The 17,645-nt window shown below is 37.3% G+C and overlaps 1 protein-coding gene across 2 annotated transcripts in view; it reads left to right on the top strand.

Annotated features, from left to right (window-relative positions):
• Window positions 1-17,645, top strand: part of LOC127430972 (collagen alpha-1(V) chain-like) — a 146,168-nt gene that overhangs the window by 93,731 nt on the left and 34,792 nt on the right. For both annotated transcript variants that reach the window (XM_051681104.1, XM_051681103.1), the window contains exons 19-38: window positions 1,058-1,111; window positions 1,248-1,292; window positions 2,094-2,147; window positions 2,244-2,288; window positions 2,387-2,440; window positions 2,539-2,583; window positions 3,940-3,993; window positions 4,521-4,565; window positions 4,684-4,737; window positions 6,213-6,257; window positions 6,631-6,684; window positions 10,808-10,915; window positions 12,479-12,532; window positions 12,840-12,893; window positions 14,969-15,013; window positions 15,138-15,191; window positions 16,293-16,337; window positions 16,434-16,487; window positions 16,600-16,653; window positions 16,740-16,793. In XM_051681104.1, coding sequence (XP_051537064.1) covers window positions 1,058-1,111; window positions 1,248-1,292; window positions 2,094-2,147; window positions 2,244-2,288; window positions 2,387-2,440; window positions 2,539-2,583; window positions 3,940-3,993; window positions 4,521-4,565; window positions 4,684-4,737; window positions 6,213-6,257; window positions 6,631-6,684; window positions 10,808-10,915; window positions 12,479-12,532; window positions 12,840-12,893; window positions 14,969-15,013; window positions 15,138-15,191; window positions 16,293-16,337; window positions 16,434-16,487; window positions 16,600-16,653; window positions 16,740-16,793 — 1,071 coding nt within the window. The remainder of the gene's footprint in view (window positions 1-1,057; window positions 1,112-1,247; window positions 1,293-2,093; window positions 2,148-2,243; window positions 2,289-2,386; window positions 2,441-2,538; window positions 2,584-3,939; window positions 3,994-4,520; window positions 4,566-4,683; window positions 4,738-6,212; window positions 6,258-6,630; window positions 6,685-10,807; window positions 10,916-12,478; window positions 12,533-12,839; window positions 12,894-14,968; window positions 15,014-15,137; window positions 15,192-16,292; window positions 16,338-16,433; window positions 16,488-16,599; window positions 16,654-16,739; window positions 16,794-17,645) is intronic.

Below are 17,645 nucleotides of genomic sequence, written 5' to 3'. Positions count from 1 at the left end.
ATTCACGAAAATCCTAGGAAATGAATTAAGATTTTTTTATTAATTTTTTGAAGTTATCTACTGTAGCTATAAATGTCTGATTAAAAAAGATAAGAACATACCTAAGTTTTGTGTGTGTGTGTGTGTGTGTGTGTGTGTGTGTGTGTGTGTGTGTGTGTTTTCTTAAAGGGATAGTTCACCTAAAAATTAAAATTCTCACATCATTTACTCATCCTCATGCCATCCCAGATGTATTTGACTTTCTATCTTCTGCAGAACACAAACAAAGATTTTTAGAAGAATATCTCAGCTCTGTAGGTCCTTACAATGCAAGTGAATGGTGACCAGACCTCAGAAGATCCAAAAAGAACATAAAGGCAGCATAAAAGTAATCCATAAGACTCCAGTGGTTATTTCCATGTCTTCTGAAGGGACATGATATGCATGGGTGAGAAACAGATCAATATTTAAGTAATTTGTTACTGTAAATCTACACTTTCACTTTCACATTCAACCACCTACTGATTGGGGCTATAAATCTCAACCTTTGAACAGCCCCAATCAGTAGGTGGCTGAATGTGAAAGTGAAAGTGTAGATTTACAGTTAAAAATTACTTAAATATTGATGTTTCTCACCCACGCATATCATATCGCTTCAGAAGACATGGAAATAACCACTGGACTCTTATGGATTACTTTTATGCTTCCTTTATATGCATTTTGGACCTTGTGAGTTCTGGTCACCATTCACTTGCATTGTATGGACCTACAGAGCTGTTTACTCTTCTATAAATCTTAATTTGTGTTCTGCAGAAGAAAGTAATATACATCTGGGGTGGCATGAGGGTGAGTAAATGATGAGAGAATTTTCATTTTTGGGTGAACTGTCCCTTTATGTTAGATAACAAGAATACAATTGTAGTTAAGAAGAATTTAATTCTTAAGAATGTTTCGTGAATCTGGCCCTGGTCTGTAACTTGTATAATCCGAGATAACCTGTTAGTTCTGCAAGACTATTCTTGATATTGCCAATGAATTTTATTTCAATATAAATGAGTGTGTCTTTGTGGTTGTTTAGGGCGAGACGGGCCCTCAGGGACCACCCGGGCCCCCTGGAGAGGATGGAGAGAGAGTATGTGCCCTAGTTTCTTTCCATATTTTTATCTGTTACTATTTCATTTACCATCCATGTCATTATTATGTATCAAATTGGGTCATAATGATATATCAAAATGGATTATAATGACGTGTCATTTCCTGCATCCTAGGGCGATGATGGTGAGGTCGGACCCAGGGGTCTGCCCGGAGAACCGGTGAGTTAATCTCTTCTCCATTATCCCAGTAAGCTCTCATGTTTTCCTACTGCCACCATTCAAAGAGTTATGCAGTGTTCTGAAAATACAGAGCAAATAAAAATCTTGTGTAGTCAAACCACAAATCCATGTCACTTTGGGGTTATTTGCAGCAGATTTCTGTTGTAATCATAAGTATTAATGGGATGCGAAGTGAGAGAAACAGTAAGAGACAGGAAGTGTTTGTAGAGAAGCTGAAACAGTGCTAGGAGACACTTTAGAAGGATGTGATCATTGTGTCAATTAGCCACTAGTTACAATATTGCAGTTTTACTCTTTGTCCAGCAGGGGGCGCTCCATATTCACCATTCAGATTAGGAGCAACTATATCCACTCTTGCCCACCTACACACTTAAACACACATATACACACTCAGTTATGTCAGATAAGATAGTTAGAGATGCAAGTAAATGTCCACATTGGGAAAGTTTTACACTTAAAGATAGCTGTTTTATTCTAGATAAGGATGGTCCCCTTTGTAGTGCCCTCCAGCCCAATACTTCTCAATTTATCTCATTAACCCCCGTATTATCAGACATGTGTGGTAGCAGAATAAATAATCATGCATGACAATAGGGTCTCTCTATAAGGGTATCTCAACAATGCTTTTGCGTCATGCTGCATCTACACCACTAGGTGTCAGTATAAAGTGCAATACAACTGTAAAGGTTATATGCACCTTTAAGGCAATGTCAACACCCTGTTTAATCTGCTGAATGCATGTGAGAAAATATAAAACACTACTCTGTCCCTTTTTTTCAGGGTCCTCGTGGTTTGCTAGGCCCCAAAGGTCCCCAGGGGCCCCCGGGATCTCCTGTGAGTAAAAACAGTATTTTTGTATTAATCAGTTAATTATTTTCAATCTTAGCAAAAGTCGTTTATTTTAATGTTTGTTTAATTGCTTATTTGTAGGGTGTGACTGGAATGGACGGACATCCAGGACCTAAAGGAAACATTGTACGTTTCAGACTTACACACACATTTATGCACACACAAACACATTTACTGTACACTCACACTTGTATTATTTTATTGTTTTATTATTCATCTATCAGGGGCCTCAAGGTGAGCCAGGTCCTCCTGGACAACAAGGCAACCCCGGAGCTCAGGTAAACATCAAGACACGCCCACTCTGACACTGTATAGCCCGCCCCTCAATTACTGAATTATCCAATCAAAATACTGTATTTCTGTCCTCCTTCTACAGGGACTTCCAGGTCCTCAGGGAGCGATTGGACCTCCAGGAGAGAAGGTGAGATCAAATAGATAGATTATGGAAGATCTCTGGCATAATGAATGGATTGAAGAAATAGAAAACTCAAAAATAAAAATATTCTGACATCATTTATTCACCCTCATGTGGTTCTAAACCAGTATGATTGACTTGCCTCCATGAAAAAACTGGAGGATGTATTTTGCAGAATTTCAGAACAGTTATTTTCCATGCGACAAAAGCATATGGTGACCAAGCTCCAACTGGGCAAAAACACATTATAAATTACCATAAAAGTAGTCCGTGCAAGAAGAGGTAGACCGATATATCGGTTTTACCGATTAATCTGTGGCAATAGTTGCTTATTGGAACTATCGGTTATCGGCAAAGGCCAAGCTGATAGTTGCAGATATTTTTTTTTATAATTTCTCCATGTTCTTCTGTGGTCGGCGCTGGAGGATTCTACAGTTAGAACGCATTGATTCTACAGTATAACAGCGACCTCTAGAGGTGAAATAAAAATAATTATGTAGGGATTTGCTTTTTCTAAATTTTTCATCATTGACACTGTTTCACGCACATTTTTATTCTCACTTCAATGCATATTTTGTTATTTTGAATAGATAATCAATTGTTAATAAATTGAAATGAGGGCATGCAAAGAAAATTTGACTATTTGGACATGTGCCCCATCAGCATCTTGTCTCCAACTTCATATCTAATAATGAACCTTATTCCTCATTAAAACTCTTCTGGTGCAATGTATATAAATACAGAACGCTTTATCTGGTGAATATATAGACTAGAGGTCTTCAGCTCTGTTCCTGGGGACCCACAGCACTGCATATTTTGGATGTCACCCTTATTACACGCCTGATTCATTTTTTTAACACTGTATAAATCAATTTTAATAACTATCGACCAATTTATCAGTTATCAGCCTTTTCCCACCACCTTAGTTATCGGTATCGGCAAAATCCACCATTGTTCAACCTCCGCTTACAACTTGCACACTATATGCCAAGTCTTCTGAAGTTACACGATAGCTTTGTGTGAGGAACAGACCGTTATTCATTAAAAGATCTTGCCCTCTCAATTCTCATTCACACTTACGCATCTTCAAACTTAGCCCAACTACTTTTATGGGGCTTTTTTTGTCCATTTTGGAGCTTTATAGGCCATTGTATGTTTTCATTCTCTGGAAAAACAACTGTGGAAACGTTTTTTAAAATAACTATGTACAGCCACATGGATGCCTGTCTATAGTGGGCCACTAAAACCCATCGATTGTTCTAATAGTTCATTCAATCTGTGAATGTGTGTTGAAAGAGGAAGTGTGTGCTGTGTGTTTTAATGGGTTGTGAGTGCTTCTCATGCTGGCTTTCCTCTCCTTAGGGTCCCACTGGAAAGCCAGGCTTACCGGGAATGCCAGGAGCCGATGGACCGCCGGTGAGTTTGGGAAATACACATACACACACAGATCATGCCTGTACATCACATGCTCTATTCCTTGTGTATCAGATAAATGTCATGTTAATTATATTTACAATTAAAGTGTCCTGACTGGCGATTTTTCTGATTTCCTTCTTCAGACACACACTCTGCAAAAAATCATTTTCTTACTCTGTGTTTTTGTCTTGATTGCCAGTAAAAAATATTTACATCCCTAAAGCAAGGTTAATTTACTTGATAATGAACCTTGTTTTCAGAGCTATCTAATAAACTTTTGTGAGGTTTATGCTTGAAAACTATTTGGTAATGGGGTAAAAGCTTAGTTCAAAGGGAAAACAAGTGGTTTTCTCAATGCATTTGGCAAAAAGGTATTATTCTTGTTTTAAACATAAATCTCACTAAATTTTGCATTGTTTTTATCTTTTCATGTCAAAACCTGCCTTTTTTCATATGAAAGATGGCATGCTCTTTGTTGCTGTATCTACTATAGCATAACTGTCCATTTTTCTTTCTTTGTCATATAGGGTCACCCTGGAAAAGAAGGGCCAGCAGGAGAGAAAGGGAATTTGGTACATCTTCATCCCTCAATATATCTCATTAAGTTCTTTGTGTAATGATTATCTTGTACAAATGTAGCCTCAGATACTCAAAAAACCCATAATAGCAAAGCGTCATTGTATTTTACAGGGGCCCCCAGGTGCTCAGGGGCCGATCGGATATCCTGGGCCTAGAGGTGTAAAGGTAGGTGTGTTTGTCCTCACTGGTTTTGACTAAACATGTTTTCTTGTGTCTCATTAGACATCGTTGCACTCATAGTGATTTTTTTTAAAGGGATAGTTCACCCAAAATTCAATTTAAAATTCTGTCACCATTTACTCACCCTTATGTTGTTACAAACCTGTATGACATTTTTTTCTTTTGTGGAACACAAAAGGAGAAAGAACATCACATGGGTTTGGAACGACATGAGGGTGAGTAAATGATGACATAATTTTCCTTTTTGGGTGAACTGTACCTTTAAGGTGACATTTGACTTGCTATTCAAATCCAAGATGGCAGACGAATTGAGAAAAATGTTGATTACATAAACGTGTTATTAAAATAGTTAAATCTAAGTACAAATTGCAACCTGGTCTCATAGAATGAACGTTACTCTATATATATTTTTGCAAACTGACTCTTATGTGGCGCAAATGAATTACTTTAAGGCATGATTTGAAAAATGATACATTTTAACATTTGTATTACAGACCCACTTACATTTACACACTTGTTCCAATATGATTAACTTGCTTGGTAGCTCAGGACCGCGTTTCGAGGCCAGCCAAAGATACATGAAAGTGATAGTGCCATAGAAGCGACACAAAATTATGTGGTTGCTTCAGAAAATGTGCTTTTCATTTCAAATTGGCATTTTAAAACACTATCGGTTAGGGTTAGGTGTAGGTTAAGGGTAAGGACACTATTGGTTAGGTTTAGGGTAAAGTTTATGTTAAGGAGGTACATTTAACTCATTAAAACCTCCATCTAAAATTTACCTTAAAAACCTTAAAAACCGTCTGATTACGACCTCATTTCACTCGGTTTTGGCGCCCCCCGCTGGACATTTCACTTGGAAACTGCAGCCAACCGTGTAATGAGGCACGTAATTTCAGTTTTGCAAAAGCTTTGCGATGCTCACGTAAATTTCATGAGATCAGGCTGACAAACTTACTGCTTTACTCAATATTTGTGTGTACTACAAATTTTTATGCTTATTCGAGTGTCTTGCCAAATTCAGATTGAATAATTTCTATTAATTATATATTAATTATATATATATATATATATATATATATATATATATATATATATATATATATTAATAAAGTGCTATTTGTATGACGCACAGAGTTGCTGCCTATGCATTTTTTGTAAACAAGCAATAGACGGAAGTTTTTGACCGTTGCGCCATGTCTCGCTGTTTTTTCAGTGTCGCACTCAGGTGCGCCACATCCTTCAGATGCCGTGTCAAGTTAAAAAGAAAATTTAAAAGCATGTTTCGAGACACCTGCATTCTGTTATATGCATTGCGCTGCATCTAGCTTTTTTTTTTAACTCAAGAACACAACCAAGAACGGCTCTTTAGAAGGTAGTTGCCTATATAGACAGCAAGGCAGCTCACTAGGTTTTTTATTTTATTTCACTCACTGTTTCAATTTTCGCTTTATCCTCAGGGTGCTGATGGAGTCCGTGGGCTTAAAGGAAACAAGGGTGAAAAGGTCATTTTAGAGTGTGTGTGTTTGGTGTTTGTGTGACTGAGTATTTGGATGCGAGTTGAATATGTGTGTGTATCTAATGAATGTCTAATGCACTCTTTCTGTGCCATTCATGTTTCATTTCTGGGTCTCAATATGGAAACCATAAAATATCACATTGATGCATTTTTGTGACCCTTGAGCTTTGGTCATTAAAATGTTTTATTCTGCCAAAATGCAGCTGCAAAATAAGATTAGGCCCCCAAAAATAGCAGAAATGGCAGTTGCCATGGAGATCGGTCCCTCAGTTTTTGTGAAAAAGGGGTATTATGTGCAAAAGAATGTTTCTTAGTGTCTCAGTGTCAAATATTCATCTCAATTTCTCTTTTTCTCTTAGGGAGAAGATGGATTTCCTGGATTTAAGGGAGATATGGGCATCAAAGGGGACCGGGTAAGATTTTTATGGCTGGTTTATCGTGTCACAGTTATTTTCAGGTGAAGAGGTTTTTTTGTGTTTGGGTTTATATCAAAGGGAATTATGAGATTTGATTTTCATCTAGTCTCTTATCATTTTGGTCGATGTGTGCTTTAATTTCTCAGAGCATCTTTGAAAAAGTAAATAAATCACAGTACGTTGAGTTAGTGGTGTTTGCTACCACACACATTATTCTCCCACAACACAGTCTGTCTGTGTGCAAAACTCTGAAGTCACAAAGACTTTTGCCTGATAGTATGTGTCTAAGTCATTTAGAACATCAGCAGTCAAAAGAGTTTGTCTTATGGGGTGTAATTTTACAGGGTCTGATCTGATTGACCGTCAGCTGTGCTTATTTTTCTTTTCTTTTTTCTTTTTTGGGCACTGTAAAGTTTGCTGAGTCAGCTGAGCCACTAAGTAATAGTGGATAATGAGCAAACATATCCACAGTGTCCTAAATTGCACTTGACAATTTGCTGCTGAAGTGCCAAGCTCATTTTTGCCCATTATATGTTTTCAAGTTGTTCGACAGATGCCAGCACCAATCACACACACACTTTCTATCAGGAAGACTTGCAGACTTGAGTGAAATTTAAGATGACATTTATTTGATGAATATAAGAAACAGAAATGTAATGTCTCTCTTTGGCATAAGCTCTGTCTGGCGGTCCGAAGAAGTTGTACTCAGAACCGTCATATCATGCCGGAGACAGGAGGCAGGGGCGAGGAGCCTACCCCGTGCAGGACGGGACTCAACTGGTGGTGGTGGGGTGGTGGAGGTTGCCGTGCTAGTGCACTGAAACAGCAATGTGATAGATTGTGAGCAGACTTAGAAAGCATTGGCTTACATGTGATTGGCTAGGAGTTACCTAGCTAATGGTGCGATGATGTACAGCTGCTAGTCTTCCCGCTAGAACTACGCTGCGCTTATATTTCTGTTCTGATTTATAGTGAAATGTTTCCATGTTTTAATCAAATGTCCACCCTAAATCAAATAAATGTACAGCTACATAGACACATACTGTATAATATACACAAAAGCAGCCATATTCTGCTTAGCCACTTCTTATGTTTTCCCCTGAAGTTATACATTCTTATAATGGTAGTCAAATTAGTTTTACAAGACAATTTTCCACCCTCTCTCTGACCCTTAAGCCTAATTTATACAATGGAAGAAACTTTTTTTTCTCCTGAATGAACCAAAGTTCATCGAATTAATAGCAATTAATCGCATGTATAAATGTTTGCTGAGAAGGGTCCTCAAGTAAAAACAGTTCAATATATAATGACTCAATAATAATACATTATTATGTTATATTTAAGGACTTAAAAATATATTTCATGAATATAATAATTTAGATTACATTATTATGGCAGACGAGTAAAGCATTGATAAGACAATTCAAAAAGTAGTTTTTGAAGGCAGTATATTGTTTATTTCCATGTTATTAAACATAAGCCTATCATTGGCCTCAGGGGCGGATTTAGTGATTTGGGGGCCCTAGGCAAAGTACAGGAATGGGCCCCTCTTCAGTGACACACATTTACACCGATTTTCTTTTAAAGGTGTTGTGAGCTTTATTATTATTATTTATTATCATTATTTTATGGAATGGTATAGAGAAAATATTACTACATCCTGAAAGATATCACTGAAATATAATAAGTGTCCTGAGATACCTCATCGGTCTCTGTGATAGCACTAGACTGTTCAAAGAGCAAACAGAAATGTGTCCGTGGTTGTGTCTTTCTCCTTGGTTGCGGCAAATTTCTAAAAAGGAGTGAATAATGATGTCTGACAGCACATTATACAAAAAAACACAATCTGGCTACTACGAACTACAGTACATACTACTACAATACATTACCCGCTTTCTTAATTCACTTTTCCTCCATCAACTTGCCCTTGAATTAATGTTTCCAGAAGGCTTTGATCAACTTTTAAATTTGAAAAAATAAAAACGTTTTCTAGATTTACGCTGCTAAGGCAAAAACGAGTCAACAGTCCGAGAAAAACGCCCAGATCATAATTATCATCAAAACTGTGTATTGGTGACTATAGTGAGTGCTGTGCTCGTGGAAGCAGCGGCGGGTGGTGGTGCATCTGATCCTTTTGGAAAGACAGTGTTACCTTAGGAAGTCTTGATTCTGTTTAATTTCAAACCAATCTGAACTAGCAACAATGTAACTTAGCTTGTAACTTGCAACGGAGTATATGGTGAAATCGCACAAAACTGTCCGAGCGGTTTGGCTCACTTTCATTTGTTTATGAACTTGTGTAGATGCATAAAACCTTGGAATATTCCATTACAGCCTGATCTGAGGGGGGAGGGGGTTGATTGTATTGATAGTGCTGAATATAACAGTGATATCAAACATATCGGTATTGTAACAGTGATATTTAAAATTTTAGCACACGTTATTTGGCATTAATAATCATAAAAAAGCATATTATTTGTATTTTTAGGGGGTCCTTGGCTTCTGAGGGCCCTAGTCAGTTGCCTACATTTGCCTAGTGCTAAGTCCGCCCCTGATTGGCCCACAGTCCACATCAGTCTATTTTGCAATTTAATTCATCAGTCTTATTTAATACGGTCTGGAGACACGATACCAATCATTAGCGCTCTTCAGCTAGCTGGATTCTCATAGGTCAAGAATTTCAGGGATGTGCGTGAACAGGAGAAATATCACCAAAAGAACATCTTGGCAGCACAAAAACGTCAGTGCATTTCTTTATCATATTAGGGGGGGAAAAGAAAAAAAAAATGCTTAAAAGAATTGGCCTTTAAAATTGACCCTTCGCTAAGCCCCGCCTTAAAAGTCTTTCTGACCAACCTCAGCAACGATAGCTGTCCTACATTTCTACATTTGCTTTTTTTTTTTAACGTGAGAGTATATGGGAGAAATGTGCGTTTGAGTAGGTTTAAGTGGAATTTTATATATTAAAAAAAAAATTGTAATAGCACTTGTAATAACTTTAAAAGTGACTGATAATTTGCCTCGATTCTGATTCATAGTCTCCACTGCATTCAATCACATTACTGTGTAATTTAATTTTTATATTTTTTTTCTAAAACGTCAGATAAATATGCTTTGCATTGTCACTCTTCATTCGAGCCCATGTAAAAATATAATTAATTACATTTCTGAGAATATTTTGCCGACAACTGCGCCGTTCACAGCAATCTCCCATTCATTCCTATGAGAAGTTCTGCAAAGTGTGTCAGAGCGAGCAATGGTAACCCAGGGGGCTGGAGCTTAGCAAAAGGTCAGTTAAACAGGCTGTTTTCATCAGTCCACCTTTAATATTTCTATATGTGAGAAGAAAATATATGTAACTTTATGTACCACACACTGTCAGGGTTGGTTAAGCTGTTGAATATTGATATGGAAATGTCATATGTTAAAGGAAGTCTCCGGGTTCAATACAAGTCAAGCTCAATCAACAGCATTTGTGACATAATATTGATTACCACAAAAATAAATTTCAACTCGTCCCTTGTCTTTAAAAAAAAGCAAATATCTGGGTTACAGTGAGGCACTTACAATGGAAGTGAATGGGGGCCAATCTGTAAATGTTAAAGTACTCACTATTTCAAAATTATAGCCACAAGATGTAAACTGTATGCATGTAAATGTGATTTTAGTGTGAAAAAATCGCTTGCTAATCTTTACTGTGTAAAGTTATATCCAATTTTACAACTTTGTTGCCATGACAACATAACGCCATAAACAGTAAAAAAGATAAACGACCGTAAGAGTGATGATTTAAGCAGCTTTACACCTCAAATAACACACAAGTTTTTACATAAGAATTAATGTAAGTGCTTTTATAAAATTATAAGCTTCATATTTCTGCCTTTAAACCCTCCAAAGATTGGCCCCATTCACTTCCATTGTAAGTGCCTCACTGGAACTTTAATTTTTGCTTTTTTTAAAGAAAAGGAAGGACGAGTCGAAACTATTTTTTGTTGTAATCAGCATTATGCCACAAATGCTGTCGATTCGAGCTTAACTTGTATTGAACCCAGATGAACATTTCTTTAATGTGGTGATGGTTGTGACATGATAACGATGGCTTGTTCTTGTGTGTGTTCAGGGAGAACTTGGTCCTGCTGGCCCCAGAGGTGAGGACGGACCCGAGGGACCTAAAGGACGATCCGGTCTCTCTGGAGACCCTGGACCACTTGGGCCGTCAGGAGAGAAGGTGAGATTTTAAAGAGAATATTCTCTCTCTCTCTCTCTCTCTCTCTCTCTCTCTCTCTCTTTCTCTATGTGTCTGTGTGTGTGTGAGTAAGAGAGAGAGAGAGAGAGAGTTGAAAATAACTTTCCTTAAATAGATGGAAAGCTTAATTTATCTTCATTCTAGAGTGACAGCAGCAATGTTTAGATGTTTATTTTGTTATGCTTGATTTTCAGTACAATCGACTTTCACTCTTTATTTTATCTGAGTGTTCTATGAGATCAACTCTCTCTCACACACACACATACTGAGAGAGGCGTGGAAGACATTAACAAAAATTATCAAAATACCATGGTATAATAATTAGCCACCTTACAGTACTATTCAAATACTGTAGTATGTGAAAATGCCAATCATTCAATACCATGGATTTAACTAGAAATGCAGCAGTGTATTGGCCTAACATAATTATCTGCATTAATGGACTTCAGACGATCGTTTACAAACAGCCGATGATCAGGGCTGATTTATTTCCTGTCAAAAGGGGCCGGAAAAACCTTTTAGACAGTTAGCCTACAACACGTGCTTTGTGTGAAAGAGAATGTCTGTTGTGTGATATTAGGTTGAACTGGGTGACCAAAGCTGGGTTTCAGTCCACATGTTTTAATGCAAATCTTAGAATATCACAGAATAAATTCGGATGGAAACACCAAGATGCAAATAAAGTTTCCAAAGTGTGCATAAAGAACTGCGGTATGAAGACATGCGCATAAACTAAGATGGAATCACATTTACCAAATATATTTATATGCATTTTATATTCATAATTTGAACTTGGCATCAACAAGCCATGTGTATACATCATTCGCTCAGAGAATATAATCAAAATCATTGCGTAGCATTTCATCGCTCCCTGACAGAAGACATCTGCAAGCATGACGTTCATCAGAGCATTTTGTCTGTGTGCTCTAAACCGCATGTAGTTTATTACTTTTAATAAAAGAACCACTGTGGCTTCAACTTCCCTTTTTAATTTCAATTTTGCGGTAGTTTCCCCAGAAGTGATGATTTTGCTCTCTTAAACACGGGACGGAAATGCCTCTTTATTCGCAAACAGTTTTTACGATATTATGATTTTTTTGCATGAATTAAATTTGCAACTTCAATGGAACCATAGCTAATGACAGCAGAGCTGCAATTTGGAAGCTTTGCACTGCTTGAACTTCCCAAGGTGGAACATCTGTTTAAACTTTTATCACAGAGACTGCTTTAGCAAAAAAGTGACAAGATTCGTCATTCAGACTTCAGTTAATGTGAATAATGTGCTTTTTGTTTATAACAAAGAGCAGTTACTCTGAAACATGAAGGACATGTAAGTGAAGTTATTATTGCGTTAAAAAAGGTGTTGTTCTAAATAATCGGATATCATTATCGGCACACACATTTTGTATCGGTGCATCCCTAGTATTACCATCCGAAACCGAAGTTCTAACAGTCTGTACACCCTGAACTTTACTTTATCACTGTTTTGCTATGATCGTGACAAAACTAATGAGTCATGTTTCTGTTTGTGTACTTTGATTTTAGGGTAAGCTTGGTGTGCCCGGGTTGCCAGGTTACCCAGGAAGACAAGGCCCCAAGGTAAAAAACCCGATGTGCATGTGATTAACCATCCAAAGTCTCTGTATTTGAGTGTGTGCGTTTATTGATATTAGGACAAGGCTGTGTGTGTGTTTGCATGCATTAGAGCAGACGTTGGAAGGCAGACATGTTTGAACTTCTTGATCAAAGCTAAGTGTATTTACCCATAATGCCGTCTGGTGTCAGCTTTCTTTTTGACCGTGACCCAGCATGCTCTGCTGTTGCAGCACTTTTCTTCTCTACTCCTTCTCGCTTTGATGGACCTGTGAATTAATCACTCACTCACGCTCTCTCGTTCCCTATGTAGGGCTCTCAAGGATTCCAGGGATTCCAAGGAGCCAGTGGAGAGAAAGGCACAAGGGTACGTAAAAAGAGAGAGAGAAAAATCCATGCGGAATAGAGTTTTTCTCTTTCCCCATCTTTCCTTATTTTTCCTGTGATCAGAATATATTTTCCCACCAGTTTTTTTTCCTTTGAGAAAGAAACATGATCATGTAACATGCCATGATATCAAATATAAAGCAATTCTAATAAATTTAATTTATTACATGTAATATAAGCCATTCTAATAAATGAAATTTGATTTATGTGATAAAGTTGGCAATAAAATCAAGTTAGCATTGCGCCAATTAGTCTGTCTTGTATTCAGTCTGGTGATATCTAGATATACGATGTAATGTAATTAAGCAAGTCAGAAGAATAAAACAGATAGTTAACCCAAAAATGAAAATTCATCCTCTTTTACTCACCCTTCGGTAGTTCCAAATCCATATGATATGCAAAAGGAGATCTTAGAATGTTTCCATACAATGAAGTGAATGGGGACTTAGGCTTTCAATCTCTAAAAATGACAACAAAACAAAACAAAAAAGCACTAGTAAATCCTTGAAGTGATTTGCACACTTTATTCCAAGACTTCTGAAGTCATCTGATAGTTCTGAGTGATGAACAGACTGAAACTCAAGTTGTTATTCACTGAAAACTTCCCCTCCACCATAGCTCTTAAAATATAATTCACACTCATATACATTCAAATGTGGCGCAACACATCAATATTTGAATATATGCAAGTGGGTTTGGAGCAACATGAGGGTGAGAAAATTATGATTTTTTTTTTCTTTTTCTTTTATTTTAATTGTATTTTTTTCATTTTTGGGTAAACTGTCCCTTTAAACTTTATGTTCAGGAAACTTAACAGCTCTCTGAGCAGCGGTTTGTATGTGTGTGTGTGTTCACGCCTGCTATCAGAGCCATTATGGCCAAGAAAAGCTTGGAAAGGTTCTCAGTAAACTCACAGCTCTCTGCACAAATGCTTTATTGGCCATATATCATCACATTTAAGCTGAGAGCAGCGGCCGCCTGCCATTAGACAGACAATGCACTCTCCCATAAACACATTTTAAGCCAAAAGCATCTTATTCTATCAGGCCACACATACACACACACACACACACACACCACACACACGCAGGGTTAATTTGTTGATGCAGAACTGTTTGTTCCACCATAACTCTCTACACTAATTATTCATGAGGTGGATAGTGCTCATCTAATCTACAGATTTTTAGACAGGAAATTTTGGATGCGGTTTTGTTTAAATTATACAATAATGGCTTTTTTTGGTAGCACTTTATTTTACAGTTCTGTTCTACATTTACTTACTATATAATTACAACAACTATATTAATTACTAGGTACTAACCCTAAACCTTAACTCTAACCCTAACCTTAACCCATAATAAGTACATGTAGTTATCTAATATTCCTCAGTACTTTCTTGGGTAAGTACACTGTAAGTATACTGAAATGTACTGTAAAATAAAGTGCAACCAAAAAAAAAAAAAAAAAAAAATCATAACAAGAACTTGAATTTGAACATGAAAGAAAGTATAGCACTAGAATTGAACTGCTAAAGTTGTATGTCCTAAATTTAAATAATGTCATTATTCAAACAACAATAAATGTATTAACAATAATATTATAGATATAATTGATAAGTCAATTATCACAAGGCAAACATCACTATTACTAATGTGTACTCATACTTATGGTTTGTGATTTGAAGAAACCCCCTAACTAGGTTTGTCACGATTATGATGTTTGGCTGACGATTAATACGTCAAATAACAAAATAATTGTCATAAACATGAAAGCCCTGAAACAGACAACTAATTGCCATAACTCGCAATGAATTGTCTGTTAGGGCTTTCACGATTATGACAATTAATTGTCATACTTCTATAGACGTATATAGACTAAGCAACCACCTAGTACACTCATAGCAACATCCTAGCAACCACTCAGAACACCCTAGTAACTTCATAGGTGTTTTTAGATGTTTGTATTGAAATAACATTAAAAAGCTCTGCCAACAGGGGACGAGCAAATAAAAATGCTTAATTTTCTGTTTAAGTCAATTATTTCTCTCACACACAGGGGACATCAGGGAAGCCCGGCCCTCGGGGACAGAGAGGACCGACGGTAAGAAAACAAAGAGGAGAAAACGTTTCTATCCTTATTCAGATCCAGTTAAAGGTGCCATATATAGCACATCTTTATCTACACTACTTTCATTCTTTTTCTCTTCTTGTAATTCATTCTGTAGGGGCCCCGTGGAGAAAGAGGGCCAAGGGGGCCCACAGGAAAAGCAGGACCAAAGGTGAGCCTTTGCTTTTTCTGTAGGGAGCTATTTTGAAAAATGTAGCATATTTGCATACTTCAATATTATTCTGACTATTTCTGCAGTGTATAGTATGTATACTGTGGGTAGTATGCAAATGCTATGTATGGATGGAATACCCGATAGCCTACTTCGTTTTCCCACAGGATCTATTTTTCACTCATTACTTGAGAGGACTGATGATAGTTAAGAGATTTTAGCACACATTTGGATCAAAATACAATGTAACAATTTGTATTTTATTGCTGATAATAACTGGGCGCCACTCACTAATTTTAACATGTATGTAATGAGGTCATGAGACAACAATCTGACATACTACTATTTGAAACGTTAATCGTTGCACACTGCATACTGTTTCACACACTGCATTGTGAATAGAAGGCAGTATGCAGCATGCACTGTGCTAATTTTCCATTTCAAACACAGCCAAACACACAGACAGTCTATGTATAAAATTGCATACTAGCATACTACTCTTAGTATTTCTGTAGTATGCAATATGCTGTGCACAGTATGTGATTTTATTTTTTTTGTATGCATTGAACACCCAGATTACCTACTACATGTTGCATATATTAAAAAAAAAACTATCATTACATACATGGAAAACTGGTTTGGCACTTAAAAATTCAATGGAAAAAAAAATGCACCCACATCTAAGTTAGGAGACCTTCCGTTAATGCACTTATAAAAGTGAAAAGTGTCTCAAGCTTCAATTTCAGGATATTTTAAACCACTGTCGTCATTTGTGAAAACTGAAGTGCGTCTGTCCATTTCAGCAGCAGCTAATGGTACTTGTATTACATTTCAAAAAGCAATGCTTTTAACCACCACTCAGCTGGAGCAAATGCAAATGCAACAGAGATTTTACCGATATAGGCCTGTCCTCTATCATTCAAACGAATCTTTAATGGCAGCCATTACCCCGGGCAATCAGCATAATTGTTAAATTATTAATAACTAATCATGTTTACAGAGATCTTTTATATGAAGATTACAATCATTGTGCAGTCCTAAAATGCTCTCCTTCATTTCTCTTTTGCCCCTCCCCTCTGCTTTTCTGCCCCACCTCCACAGGGCAACTCAGGAAGTGATGGCCCCCCAGGACCACCCGGTGAACGGGTATGGATAAAAAATAAATAAATCCTTCTGAAGCATTGATTATTGGATATTGCTCAGAGAGAGATGTTTAACAGCCATTTATTTGTTTTCTTACAGGGTCTGATGGGACCCCAAGGACCAACTGGATTCCCCGGCCCTAAGGGTCCACCTGTACGTGCCATTAACACTAGAGAACACACTTATCTGAATCAATCTTCTATCCTACCAATGTCCATCAATCATCCTATCATTTTCCCCCGATTCCCTCTCTCTCTGTTTTCAGGGACCTGCCGGAAAGGACGGACTACCCGGACACCCTGGACAGAGAGGAGACACTGTGAGTGTTGTCTAATATTACCTCTCACACACACACGCTTCCATTCTCACACCTGTAACAAACTCAACCATATTGTCTTTTTGCAGGGTTTCCAAGGCAAAACTGGACCTCCCGGACCTCCAGGTGTTGTCGGACCTCAGGTGAGAATTTACAGTAGCTATGTTCACACAGCAGCAGAATACAGTTGTCAGTCCTATTTTCGAGTGCTAAATACGGTTACGTTCACACACAGTTTGGTTATAAGCGAGACTGACCACATTCTGTAACTGAAATGACGGCCTTAAAATGTAAAGACTCACGACCACATTTTCACAAACCTGTGCCTTGTGAACGGAAACGTATTGGACAACTAGATATTAAGATTTGACGCATGAACTTGATGACTCTTTTATTAAATAACGTTGCATCATTTGTGATGAAACGTGTTATGTACCGTAAGTCGTAGGGTTGCAAATTTTAAGAAATCTTCTTAATTGACAGTCGTTAACGTTAAAGCAGCATGAAACTCGAAAAATAAGAGATGCATATTTTCATTCATTTAAAGGAATAGTTCACCTAAAATGAAAGTTCTCTCATCATTACTCACCCTCATACCATCCCAGATGTGAATGACTTTCTTTCTTCTGCAGAACACAAATTATGATTTTTAGAAGAATATCTCCGTTCTGTAGGTCCATACAATGCAAATGCCAAAATTTTGACGCTCCAGAAAACATACATAGCCATCATAAAAGTAATCCATACGACTCCAGTGTTTTAATCCATATCTTCAGAAGGTATATGATAGATGTGTATGAGAAACAGATCAATATTTAAGCCCTTTGTTTGCTAGAAATTCGTATTCCTGCCCAGTAGGGGGCGACATGCATGAAGAATATGAATCACCAAAAACGCAAGAAGAAGAATGTGAAAGTTTGACTGAGCAGGGAGGAGATTTTATAGTAAAAAAAGGACTTTAATATTGATCTGTCTCTCACCCACACCTATCATAT

Source organism: Myxocyprinus asiaticus, chromosome 40 (assembly GCF_019703515.2).
Source record: "Myxocyprinus asiaticus isolate MX2 ecotype Aquarium Trade chromosome 40, UBuf_Myxa_2, whole genome shotgun sequence".
NCBI classification, from domain to species: Eukaryota; Metazoa; Chordata; class Actinopteri; order Cypriniformes; family Catostomidae; genus Myxocyprinus; species Myxocyprinus asiaticus.
The sequence above is the reverse complement of the archived record's forward strand: the minus strand, read 5'-3'. Positions and strand labels throughout refer to the sequence as shown.